This window comes from Erythrolamprus reginae, chromosome 1 (genome assembly GCF_031021105.1).
Source record: "Erythrolamprus reginae isolate rEryReg1 chromosome 1, rEryReg1.hap1, whole genome shotgun sequence".
In the NCBI taxonomy this organism is placed as follows: domain Eukaryota; kingdom Metazoa; phylum Chordata; class Lepidosauria; order Squamata; family Dipsadidae; genus Erythrolamprus; species Erythrolamprus reginae.
In genome coordinates this window covers 418092687-418105663 of record NC_091950.1, presented here as the reverse complement: position 1 = coordinate 418105663, position 12977 = coordinate 418092687, and the positions used below count along the sequence as shown (strand labels likewise).

The window sequence follows — 12977 nt, the reverse complement described above, 5'->3', positions numbered from 1 at the left end:
ACTGAAGGCAAACCTTTTTTTGGTTTGCGAGCCAAAAGAGTGTGTCTGCATCTGCTAGTATGTCCGTATGTGCCCACACCCATTCCCTCCCCCCATGCATGTAAAACCCCACCTCCCTTTGCTGCCCCTGCACATGGGCACAATCCCCTCCTGTCTCAACCTATGCGCACAGGCCTCACTGAAACCTGGGACAGTGAAGAAATGGCCAAACGGGGCAAACTGGATGTTTGGAAAAACAGATTTCCAGTTTCCCCGTTGTGCTGTTTTTTGCACTCTGGAGCCTTCAGGGGAGCTTCCCGAAGCCCCAAAGTGTGAGAAACAGCACAACGGGCAAACCAGAAGTCCGTTTCCCCAAGGCCGAAAATCAGCTGGCTAGCACCTGCATGTGCACTACAGCCAACAAAGGACATGATTTGTCTCTAATTCCATCACATGCCATGTCAAAAGTTAACGAATGATTACAGCGGTCACTTGAATTTCGCGGGGGATACGTTCCAAGACCGCCCGTGAAAGTCAAATTTCTGCAAAGTGGAGACACCCTTCCTTCCTTCCTTCCTTCCTTCCTTCCTTCCTTCCTTCCTTCCTTCCTTCCTTCCTTCCTTCCTCCCCCTCCCTCCTCCATTCCTGGTTTTACTTACCCCCAGAACTGCAGGGCAATGGGGCGGCAAGCTGGGGGCTTTGCTGCACTCGCTGCCTGTGTTTCCCATGGTGGCGGCGGCAGTGGTGGTCAGGGCAGGGGAAGGGGAAGCTCAAGGCAAGAGGGATCCAGACCAGGACTCGAAGCTCGGATTCCAGGCTGGTCAGTTGGGAGGTCGGACGCTACCACTAAGGGAGACGGCTTAGGTGGGTGGGGGAAGAAGAGGTGGCGGCGACGGGTGGCAGTAAGCGCAATTAGCGCGTGGCCCCCTGACCCAACAATGCCTGCAGCTCCTCCCCCCTTGGGCAAGTTAGGGTGGTCTTGTCCACCCGCAAGGCTTGGCTTCAAGTGGAGCGTACCAACTCTCCGAGAATTAAAGGGGAGGGATCGGGAGGCAGGGGCGAAAGCAGGCTATACCACGGGTTTTGAAAACCCGTGGTATAGCCTTTCTGTGAAAGTTGGACCCAGAAAGTCAAGGGACCATTGTACACATGATGATTATATGACGCCAGGACACGGCAGCCATCATAAGTATGAGTCACTTGCAAGCGCCCAAATTTTGATCACATGACCTCGGGGATGCCGCTAATGGTTGGGAGTGTGAAAAACAGGTCGTCAGTTCCTGTTTTAAAACGGTCACTAAATCAACTCTCATAAGTCGAGGGCTACCTGCATTGCGTGAATGGGTCCTGCAATGTTAATTTTGGTTGCCTTTCCCTTGCTCCCCACAGGGTTACTGGTATATGCTGCTGGAAGAGCTTTGCCAAAGCTATTGCAAAATGGTTCCTGCCCTGTGTGGTTTCGATATTTGGTCGGCTTCAGGGAATTGGACAGCACCATCGGGTGGAGCTTTGGCATCTTGTTGGCTCTGCTGTATCTTATCCTGAAGGTAAACATTGGTTGCCCTTTTTGGTGTCTTATCCTAAAAGAATGGAGTCACAGTGGGAGCAGAGTTTTCAATGTTACAAAGAGATCTTGGAGTCCTAGTGGACAATCACTTTATCAACAATCAGGATAAATCAGCACCTAAAAAACAATAACTTACTGGACCCAAATCAGCATGGCTTTACTGGAGGCAAATCATGTCAGACTAATCTCATTGATTTCTTTGACTATGTCACAAAGGTGTTGGATGAAGGTGGTGCCGTGGATATTGCCTACCTGGACCAGCAAAGCCTTTGATACGGTTCCACATAAAGAGCTGATAGATGAATTAGTGAAGATTGGACTTAATCCCTGGATAGTTCAATGGATTTGCAGCTGGCTGAAGCGTAGACATCAGAGAGTTATTGTTTACGGCGAGTATTCTGAGCAGAGTCAGGTTACAAGCGGTGTGCCACAAGGGTCTGTTCTGGGTCCTATTCTTTTTAATATGTTTGTGAGTGACATAGGGGAAGGTTTGGTAGGGAAGGTTTGCCTATTTGCCGATGACTCTAAAGTGTGCAATAGGGTTGATATTCCTGGAGGCGTCTGTAATATGGTAAATGATTTAGCTTTACTAGATAAATGGTCAAAGCAATGGAAACTGCAGTTTAATGTTTCCAAATGTAAAATAATGCACTTGGGAAAAGGAATCCTCAATCTGACTATTGTATCGGCAGGTCTGTGTTAGCAAATACTTCAGAAGAAAAGGATTTAGGGGTAGTGATTTCTGACAGTCTCAAAATGGTGAACAGTGCAGTCAGGCGGTAGGGAAAGCAAGGAGGATGCTTGGCTGCATAGCTAGAGGTATAACAAGCAGGAAGAGGGAGATTATGATCCGCTATATAGAATGCTGGTGAGACCACATTTGGAATACTGTGTTCAGTTCTGGAGACCTCACCTACAAAAAGATATTGACAAAATTGAACGGTCCAAAGACGGGCTGCAAGAATGGTGGAAGGTCTTAAGTATAAAACGTATCAGGAAAGACTTAATGAACTCAATCTGTATAGTCTGGAGGACAGAAGGAAAAGGGGGGACATGATCGAAACATTTAAATATGTTAAAGGGTTAAATAAGGTCCAGGAGGGAAGTGTTTTTAAGAGGAAAGTGAACACAAGAACAAGGGGACACAATCTGAAGTTAGTTGGGGGAAAGATCAAGAGCAACATGAGAAAATATTATTTTACTGAAAGAGTAGTAGATCCTTGGAACAAACTTCCAGCAGACGTGGTAGATAAATCCACAGTAACTAACATGCCTGGGATAAACATATATCCATCCTAAGATAAAATACAGAAAATAGTATAAGGGCAGACTAGATGGACCAGGAGGTCTTTTTCTGCCGTCAGACTTCTATGTTTCTATCACTTAAATAGGAGTCAGCCGTGTGCAGCAGCTGCCAAAAAAAGGCCAACACAGTTCTAGGCTGCATTAACAGAGGGATAGAATCAAGATCACGTGAAGTGTTGATACCACTTTATAAGGCTTTGGTAAGGCCACACTTGGAATACGGCATTCAGTTTTGGTCATGATGTAAACAGGATGTTGAAACTCTAGAAAGAGTGTAAAGAAGAGCAACAAAAATGATTAGGGAACTGGAGGCTAAAACATATGAAGTTGCAGGAACTGGGCATGGCTAGTTTAATGAAAAGAAGGACCAGGGGAGACAGGATAGCAGTCTTCCAATGTCTCAGGGGTTGCCACACAGAAGAAGGAGTCAACCTATTCTCCAAAGCACCTGAGGGTAGAACAAGAAGCAATGGGTGGAAGCTGAACAAAGAAAGAAGTAACTTATAACTAAGGAGAAATTTCCTAAGAGTTAGAATAATTAATCAGTGGAACAGCTTGCATTTAGAAGCTGTAAATGTTCCAACACTGGAAGTTTTTAAGAAGATGTTGGATGACCATTTGTCTGAAATGATATAGGACTTCACCAAGTCATGAAGTGGGAGAGAGCTCAAGTGTAAGAGCGCTGGAAACTGGAAGAGCAGTTCCCCACTGTGCATATGTACTCCGAGAAGCTGAGCTGTTTCCGGCAGGCGCATGTGTGCTGGTCACCAGGTCTTCTGAACATGCGCATACACGCCAAGGAGCTGCTCTTCTGGTTTTCTGCTCTCCTGCGCGGGAACACAAAACAGCAGCAGGTGACAGCTGGCGTGCCCGTAGAGATGGCTCAGCATGCCACTTCAAGCCATAAGTTCACCATCCTGGTCAAAGGGGCATGCCCACTAAATTTAATAATAGAAACATAGAAGATTGACGGGAGAGAAAGACCTCATGGTCCATCTAGTCTGCCCTTATACTGTTTCCTGTATTTTATCTTAGGATGGATGGATGTTTATCCCAGGCATGTTTAAATTCTGTTACTGTGGATTTACCAACCATGTTTGCTGGAAGTTTATTCCAAGCATCTACTACTCTTTCAGTAAAGTAATATTTTCTCATGTTGCTTCTGATCTTTCCCCCAACTAACTTCAGATTGTGCCCCCTTGTTCTTGTGTTCACTTTCCTATTAAAAACACTTCCTCCTGGACCTTATTTAACCCTTTAACATATTTAAATGTTTCGATCATGTCCCCCCTTTCCCTTCTGTCCTCCAGACTATACAGCTTGAATTCATTAGGTCTTTCCTGTTAAGTTTTATGCTTAAGACCTTCCACCATTCTTGTAGCCCGTCTTTGGAGAATGGTAATAATAGTTGGTAATAATAATAGTTGCATGACGTTTAAGACCACTTCGGTTTCTTCCAAAAAATGCTTGTGGTCCTAAACACCAAGTGAAGTACAGTATTATTACCGGATAATACCGTAACTCTTTTCTCTCCTGTTTTGCTTTCCAGGTTTTGAGTTTTTTTGCACAACTGAAAAACCTCAGAAGGGTGTTACGGATATTTTTTACACGACCGGTGAGTATTATATGCTCTAAAGAGAATTACAGATAGCTTTTGCCCTATGAGTGTAATTGAGCTGAAGCTGACCAGACTTAGGATGCTACCGAGATGAATACCTGGTAGGCAGATTTTTTTGTCTCCTATTTTTCTCTCCAAAAACTAAGGTGTGTCTTATACTTTGGTGCATCTTATACTCTGAAAAATACAAAACTCACGGCACTGATATATAATCACCCATCTCACAGGAGGTAACTATAATGGCAAACAATTAAAATGCTGAGTATTGCAGAGAGATGCAGGCTGTGTTTCAGCTTTCCCCTGTGAGCAGAGCCCTGTGTTAACAAAGAAGCCTGCAACTGTTACGGTCTTGGATGCTGTCTGAGCTTGGGTTTTTTCCCCCAGACGTTTCATTGCCAAACTAGGTAACATCATCAGTGTTAGTAGGGAGTGAGATAGAAACATAGAAGACTGATGGCAGAAAAAGACCTCATGGTCCATCTAGTCTGCCCTTATACTATTTCCTGTATTTTATCTTACAATGGATATATGTTTATCCCAGGCATGTTTAAATTCAGTTACTGTGGATTTACCAACCACATCTGCTGGAAGTTTGTTCCAAGGATCTACTACTCTTTCAGTGAAATATTTTCTCACGTTGCTTTTTTCAAATGTGATGGACGATTGTGGCGTTCTTCGTGCTGAGCTTGGTTTTCTTGCAGATGTTTCATTACCAACCTAGATAACATCATCAGCGCTAGTAACTGGCAACTGAAAGGCTTATTTTCTATATAAATAAAATTAATCATAGTCACACAGTTGCTTTGGAAAAGTCTTAATTATGTACGAGCCAAATACTTGGTGCCTTTTCTGATCTTTGTCTGGGAAGATATTTATTTCATAGAGGCTACAAAACAACCCCAAAATAAACTTGGGTTTAAGGTCAGCAAAAGAGCAGAATGGCTCCGGGTCAGAACTTCAAACTAAATACCCCCTAAAGGAGAATATCTGTAGCTCAACTCTGAAACGAGGGGACTTTGGTGAGCTCACAGCTGGGTGGCTTTCTTAAAGATGTTTCGTTACCCAAACTGTTGTGGTCAGCTCTGGCCCAGCTCCTGCCCCAAGGACTGTGGATGTGGGGGAGACATCCACATGTCGCAGGCCTGTTGTGCTCCCGGTGGAATCTGCTGATGAAGGCTCCTTTGACCAAGAAGACATGAGTGACAGGTAGGAGAGTGTGGCAGACAGCTCAGAAGGAGATCAATTATCTAGCTCCTCCTTAGATTCAGAACAAGAGTTAATGATACAGCCACGCATGCAGAGAGCGATGCATAGGCAACAACAACTGAGAGATTATTATCAAAGAAAATGAGGCCACCTGTGGTTGGGTGGGCTGTGGTAATTAGTGAGGCTGCTATAAATAGCAGCCTGTGGGTTTGGCCATTGTGGAGGATTATCTGATTGTTGTGTTTCGTGACTGCTTTACTGACTTTGACCTTTTGTGTGCTGATTTTTCCCCGCTTTGAAACCAAACCAGAGCAAAGTGTGTTTCACTTTGTGAAAGGACTGTGAATTGCCTCACAGCTGCAAGCTAAGTATCACAGAATTGATCAGGGACTTGTACAAATTACCAGTTTGTTTGGAGACGAGTGCTCTTTGCTATACAAAAGAGGGCTTAGGTTAAGTGAATTTTCATTATAAAGAACATTGTTTTGAATTGTCAAACATGTATGTGTCTGACATTTGTATCTGTGAATTTTCGGGAGGATTCTACTAGAGACCTCGACAGAACACAAACTAGGTAACTTCATCAGTGCTGGAAGGGAGTGGGGTTTTGCCCTGATGATGTAGCCTAGTTTGGTAGTGAAATGTCTGCAAGAAAACAGCCAGACTCAGGCAACACCAAGGGCCCTTAAATAGTCTCTCTTTTCTCCAGTGCCTCTGATATTATTATTATTTCCTCCTCCTCCTCTTCCTCCTCGCTTTGCAGAGCTGCGGCGTGGTGGCCAGCAAGAGACAGCGGGCCGAAGCAGACGATCTTTGTGCCATTTGTCAAGCGGAGTTCCAGCAGCCAGTTGTCCTCCTCTGCCAGGTAACACTCAGCAAACCCTTGTATTATTATTATTATTATTATTATTATTATTATTATTATTATTATTATTATTAGTCAGTACAACACAGCAAACGAGATCACTATGCTACATTTCGTATTTCATCACCAGTCGGGCGCTTCCCAAGCACCTAGGACTGTGTGATGTAGCGGCGAATTTTATTTGCCGATCCCAGTAAAGCGGCCTTTTGCAATTGACAGATGGAGATTTTGTCAATTCCGATGGTTTTCAAATGTCCGCTGAGATCCTTTGGCACTGCGCCCAGCTTGCCAAGTACCACTGGGACCACTTTCACTGGCTTATGCCAGAGTCGTTGCAGCTCGATTTTTAGATCTTCGTATTTCACTAATTTCTCTAGCTGCTTCTCCTCAATTCTGCTGTCTCCTGGGATTGCGATGTCGATGATCCACACTTTCTTTTTCTCCACAATCATCCACACTTTCTTTTTCTCCACGATCACAATGTCTGGTGTGTTATGCTTCAGAATTCGGTCAGTCGGAAGTCGGAAGTCCCACAGTAGTTTTGCTTGCTCATTTTCGACCACTTTTTCGGGCTTATGATCCCACCAGTTGTTTGCCACTGGTAAATGGTAGTTCTGGCACAAGTTCCAGTGGATCATCTGTGCCACAGCATCGTGTCTATGCTTGTAGTTAGTCTGTGCTATCTTTTTGCAGCAGCTGAGTATGTGATCAATTGTTTCATCTGTTTCTTTACAGAGTCTGCACTTTGGATCGTCTGTTGATTTTTCAATTCTGGCTTTGACAGCATTTGTTCTAATGGCCTGTTCTTGTGCCGCCAGTATTAGTCCTTCTGTCTCCTATTATTATTATTATTATTATTATTATTATTATTATTATTATTATTATTATTATTATTATTAATTAGATTTGTATGCCACCCCTCTCCGGAGACTCAGAGCGGCACCCTGCACTGAAGTCTGTGTGTGCTGTTTTCATTGTAACAGCATTTCCATCACGGGTGAAATCTTCAGTCTCTTAATGTCTCTGGAGGGTCTCGGTCATCTGGGTCTCGGTTGTCCTAAAGGTGCTTTTTTTCCCCAAGAGGCAACTGGACTTCCTTTGTTTTTCCTTGAAGACGTTTCGTTTCTCATCCGAGAAGCTTCTTCAGCTCCGACTGGAGGGTGGGGAATGGAAGGATTGATACTCCTTGCAGACAGCTGGTCATTTGCATCCTTTCAGAGGGTCATTGAAGCACTTGGAGGTTTATCTGTGTCCTCAGGCTCCCCTGAGTGGTGCAAATGGGTGTGGGGCCTTCTTGGAACTGCCGAGAGGACCGTGTTGTAGACTGGAGATAGATGATGTCATATCTGTTGTGAGTGGTCCATGACCGGGTCAGTTAGTCACAGATTCTGAGGAGGATGAACCGAGCCTGTCCTGGTTCCGTAGGCCAATGTTCTTGACAACTGTCAGATAGTGAGAATGAGGGAAGAGTTGGAACCTGAGAAACCTCCAGAGACTGTAGAAACCCCAGTGGTGGTAATATCTGAGTCAGAGGAGCAGGGAAACTTGGGAGAGGAACCCCTATTAGATGCCCGGGTCAGAAAGTCACGAAGCAGACAGGAGTATTTTTATGGGTAAAGGTTCAGAAGGTGAGTCTATGAAAGAACGTCTAGACCAGGGGTGGGAAATTAATTTTGCCATGGGGCCGCATAAGAAATGAGGGCCGGACTAATATAATTAATTCAGTTCTACCCAATACTGTATATTATTGGGTAGAACTGAGTTAATTATATTATAATTGTAAGTTATATATTATATATTATATACATATAATTATATATTATATATTATATCTTGAACACCCGATTCTTATCTAGAAAAGTTATATATTATATTACCGTATATATTATAATTATAATTATAAATTAATTGCCCACTCGATACATATGCTGGTGACAGATGCTAAATGAAAAAAGGTGAAATCATTTGGTCATTATCACTTCCCTATACAGCAGGGGTCCCCAAACATTTTACACAGGGGGCCAGTTCACTGTCCCTCAGACTGTTGGAGGGCCGGACTATAAAAAAAACTATGAACAAATCCCTATGCACACTGCACATTCCTTATTTTAACGTAAAAAAAACAAAATGGGAATGTACTATTTGGGGGGGGGGGGAAGAAGTCTGAAATTCATACATGTTTATGTTTTGTTTTTAATTTTCTTTTGTTAACATCTGATTGGCTATACAAGGTTTTCTTGGTTTATAGAAAAATGTATAAAAATATTATAGAAAAATATATAAAGAAAGAAGGAAGCACTTTGGCATAATGGTTAATAAGTTAGAAATATAATTGGTGTACTTTTTGAAGGAACATTAAGGAGGGAATTTAATTAAAAGAAAAGTATGTACTGGATGACAACATTAGGAAAAAAAAATTGCAACTGTTTTGATGATTGATATTAGTTACTGACAAAATACCGCATTTTATTCAGGAAAAATTAGATGGTACATTGTATTGTTTGAATGTATGTTGTGAGAAAAATTTAAAAAAATTTACATCCCCCCCCAAAAGTCCTTCCTTCCTCCGCCCCTCCATTCATTTCATTCTTCCTTCCTTCCTTGTTCCCTCCATTTCTTCTTCCTTCCTTCCTTCCTTCTTCCTTTCCTTCCTTCCTTTTCCCTCCATTTCTTCTTCTTTCCCTCTCCCTTTTTTTACTTCTTTCTCATGTTTTGTTTCCCTCTCCCTCGTTCTTTCCCTCCATCATTTTCTCATTTTTCTCTTTTTCTCTCTCACATTCCCTCCCCCTCTCACTTGTTTTCTCTCCCTCTCTCTCTTGCTTTCTTTCTCTCTCTCTCTCTCTCTCCTTTTCTTCTCTCTTCCTTCCTCTCTTCTTTTTTTTCCTGCCCTGCAACACGCCGTGGGGCAGTCAGCTGCAAGCAGAAGCTCCAAGACGGTGGCACCGATGTCGGGTCGCAGTACATTGCTGGCGCTGCACTGAGCATGGGCATGGACTGGCACTGGCCCACTGGCTGGGCCGGGACAGAGGTGCCAGCCCCATGCCCAGTGCAGCGCCAGCAATGTGCGGCGTCCTGCAACACATCAAGCTGCCGGCGCCAGTGCCTTGCAGCCAACCGCCCCACCGCCGCCCCACGCAACTGCTCAGTGCCCTCCCGCTCGACCCACGTTTGGCTGCGCCACCTTCGCGGCTTGCCCTGCTGCCCCGCACCCGCCAGAGCTGCCCGGTGCAGACTAAGTGCGGGGCAGAGTAGGCGGCGGCGGTGGCTTCAGGCCTGCCCCCAAGCTGAGCTTCCTTTGGCTTTCTTCGAGGCAAAACTGCAAAGCTCACCTGCATTCGGGCGAAGAGATCTCCACAGTGGGTGGTGGCGGCGGCGGCAGCTTCAAGGGACCAACAGCCGGTCCTTTTCGGAGCTGCGTTGCTGCAGCCTCCGATGCCGCCCACCGAGGAGATCCCTTCGCCTGGAGGCGGAGGCAGCCTCAGAAGCTGCAACTATTCAGCACCCAGAAAGACCGGCTCTTGGTCCCTTGAGCCCGCCGCCTCCACCTCTGTTCGGGCGAAGGGATCTCTGCAGTGGGCGGTGGCGGCGGTAGTTTCAAGAGACCAACAGCCGGTCCTCGTTGAGCTGAGCTTCCTTTGGCTTCCTCCGAGGCGGCAGGTGAGCTTTGCAACTTTGCCTCGAAGGAAGCCAAAGGAAGCTCAGCTTGGAGGCGGGCCTGAAGTCACCGCTGCCGCCTACTTCTCCCCGCACTTTGGCCGCACCGGGGCCAAGTAAGCCGAGGTTAGGCCTGTCGCCCCCGGCTCCAAGCGCGGGGCCTGGGCAGCGGGCAAGCATCGAGAAGGCCTCGCCGTCGCCTGGCCGGGGAAAAGCTCCCCTCCCCGCGATCCGGCCGTTAACAGGTTAGTGCGCGGGGGTCCTGATGGCTTGTTTACTGTCCCCTCCAGACGCTCTTGCAGGGCTTCCAGGCTCCCCGCGGGGCAGTGAAGAAGCAAAATAGCAGCACTCTCCCGCTGTCTCTGCCCCTCTCTTTCTTGCTTTATTTCTCTCTCTCACTCCCTTTCTATCTCTCCCTCTTTCTCTCTCTCTCTCTCCCTCTCCGCAGCAGACCCCCCCAACGCAAAAGTGCCCAAACGCGCACAAACCTCTCCGGTGCAAAAAAAAAAAGCAAAAAAGCGGCACTGGAGGGACGAAGACGGTCTGCAGCTGAGTGTCTGGAGGAGGAGGAGGTGGAAAGCCAGGGGGCGGGGAGGAAAGCAATTGGCCAATTTCTTTCTCGCCTTTAGGGAGAGGAACTGTTGCTGCTCTGCCATAGGGTGCTTTCCTTCCCGCCCCCTGGCTTTCCTCCTCTTCCTTGCCGCCGCCAGACGCTCAGCAGCAGAGTGGAGGGGAGATTCGGGAACTTAGTATATAGATTGTAAAATCTCGTACGCTGCTGCGGGCCGGGCAAATGGCCTCAGCGGGCCGTAGTTTGGGGACTGCTGCTATACAGTAATTCCAAATTATAAAACAGGTTGGACCGACCTCCGTGGGCCGATCACAGACAGCGGGCGGGCCGCATCTGGCCCAGGTCTGGTATAGACAGTTATATCTAGCAAACAGGTGACCACACCCAGACAGTATATAAAGGAGAATTTCTGGGTAATGGGAGTGTGGTGTTGCAACTTTTTTATGGTGGCAGGTCCTAGATTTGGGGTTCCAGAAATGCCATGCTGGCAATCTATTCTTCATCTAAAATCATCAGGCAGAAATGCAGCTGTGTGAGCAACCTCCTGGAGAATCGTGCACGTGTATTAAGTGTAATTAAAGAACTTTTATCTTACTGAGGAATGTGAAGTTAGCTTTGAGTCTTGGCGGCTGGACAGATGTTTACCTCTTATCCAATTTAACATGGAAAGCTGCCGAGATGGACTGGAAGGCATGAGTTTTCTTGTATAAATCATGCTTGTTATATAAGTGTGTTATTTGAAATATCAGCGTGTGGATTCTCCCTTTGATCCGATCTGGATAGGCCAAAGCAGAACAATATCCTTCCCCAAGAGGCAACTGGACTTCCTTTGTTTTTCCTTGAAGACGTTTCGTTTCTGGTCTGAGAAGCTTCTTCAGCTCTGACTGGAGGGTGGGGAATGGAAGGATTGATACTCCCTTTGCTCAATTTGGATATAGATGGCCTCTTTGACTCCTCTTTCAAACTAGCAGTCCAGCTCCACAGGGCTGAAGAAGTTTTTTGGCTGAGAAGCAAAATGTCTTCACAGGGAGAAAAAAAACCTAGAAAAGTCCAGTGGCCTCTTGAAAAATAAGCAGCTTTGAGTCATTTCCCCCCGACGTTTGCACGCTCCTCTAACCAAAGCAACCTCTTCTTTTCCTTCCCAGCACGTGTTTTGTGACGACTGCATCGCTCTGTGGCTCAACCGGGAGAAGACGTGCCCCCTCTGTCGAACAGTCCTTTCCACTCACGTCAACAAGTGGTACGATGGCGCAACCTCTGCACAATTGCAACTCTATTAAACAAACTAACAATAAAGTGGCTGTGTGCTTCACCGTATGGACTCATTTGAACCGCCAGGCGTGCGCGTTGTAGAGGACATGGCTGGAAGGAGAGAGGGATACAGAAGGAATAATGCCTTGTTCTCTCCACTGACTGTATTGGAATCCGTTCAGATTTATCACAGCTCGTATCCTACTTAATTTTCCACATGGAATTAATTCCCCTTTTAATGCCGCTTCTGGGAAATTGTCAAATTTCTGAGTATCAAAACACCGTTTTTTAAAGTCACTTAGTCTACCAAATCAGCAACGTGAGCAAGATCTTTACTGCCTCCAGTGTTAACGTCTCGTGTGTGTAAACTTTTAAGATCCAGAGGTACAAAATCCACTTGGTGGGATTTGGCGTTGTCGGGATGCCTCTAACCATTATACCTGGCCGCCACATGGCGAGAAGCATTGAATCATTTCTGCTTTCTGTGAACGTAAATCTCAAATTTTAATTATGCAAACGTGGGTGAAATTTTCTACTTTTTCTAAGTCTAAATTTTAAAGAACAAAGGTTTTGGCCTCTATTTTGTTGTAAGCAGCTAGATTTTTACTAAAGAGAAAACCGTATTTTAGCAGTACTTTTTTTAAAAAATATGTAGCCTATGGTTGATGAAAATAAATGCAGTTTGAATCTGTCAGCCTGCAAATTTTTTTTGTGTTAAACCTTTTTTACATTTACTCATTTTTTCCTGCATTTATATGTACGAGATGAATTTATTTGTGACTGAGGAATAAGATGAGCAGGCTAAGTCTAATATATGGTAGCGCAATGATCAGAACACAGTATTGCAGGCTAATCGGTGAATAAAAATCAATTGTTTAAAAAAAATTAATCGGATTTTTAAATCAGATTTTTTTGATTTTTATCAAATTTATTTTAATAAAAATGCTTTTGGAGTAAAAAA

The 12977-nt window shown here is 45.1% G+C and overlaps 1 protein-coding gene across 1 annotated transcript in view; it reads left to right on the top strand.

The window, feature by feature from the left end:
- Positions 1 to 12977, top strand: part of RNFT1 (ring finger protein, transmembrane 1) — a 33886-nt gene extending 20909 nt beyond the window's left edge. Inside the window, 5 exon segments of the mRNA XM_070735296.1 lie at positions 1369 to 1423; positions 1426 to 1526; positions 4401 to 4466; positions 6439 to 6540; positions 11911 to 12977. Coding sequence (XP_070591397.1) covers positions 1369 to 1423; positions 1426 to 1526; positions 4401 to 4466; positions 6439 to 6540; positions 11911 to 12045 — 459 coding nt within the window. The 3' untranslated portion in view covers positions 12046 to 12977.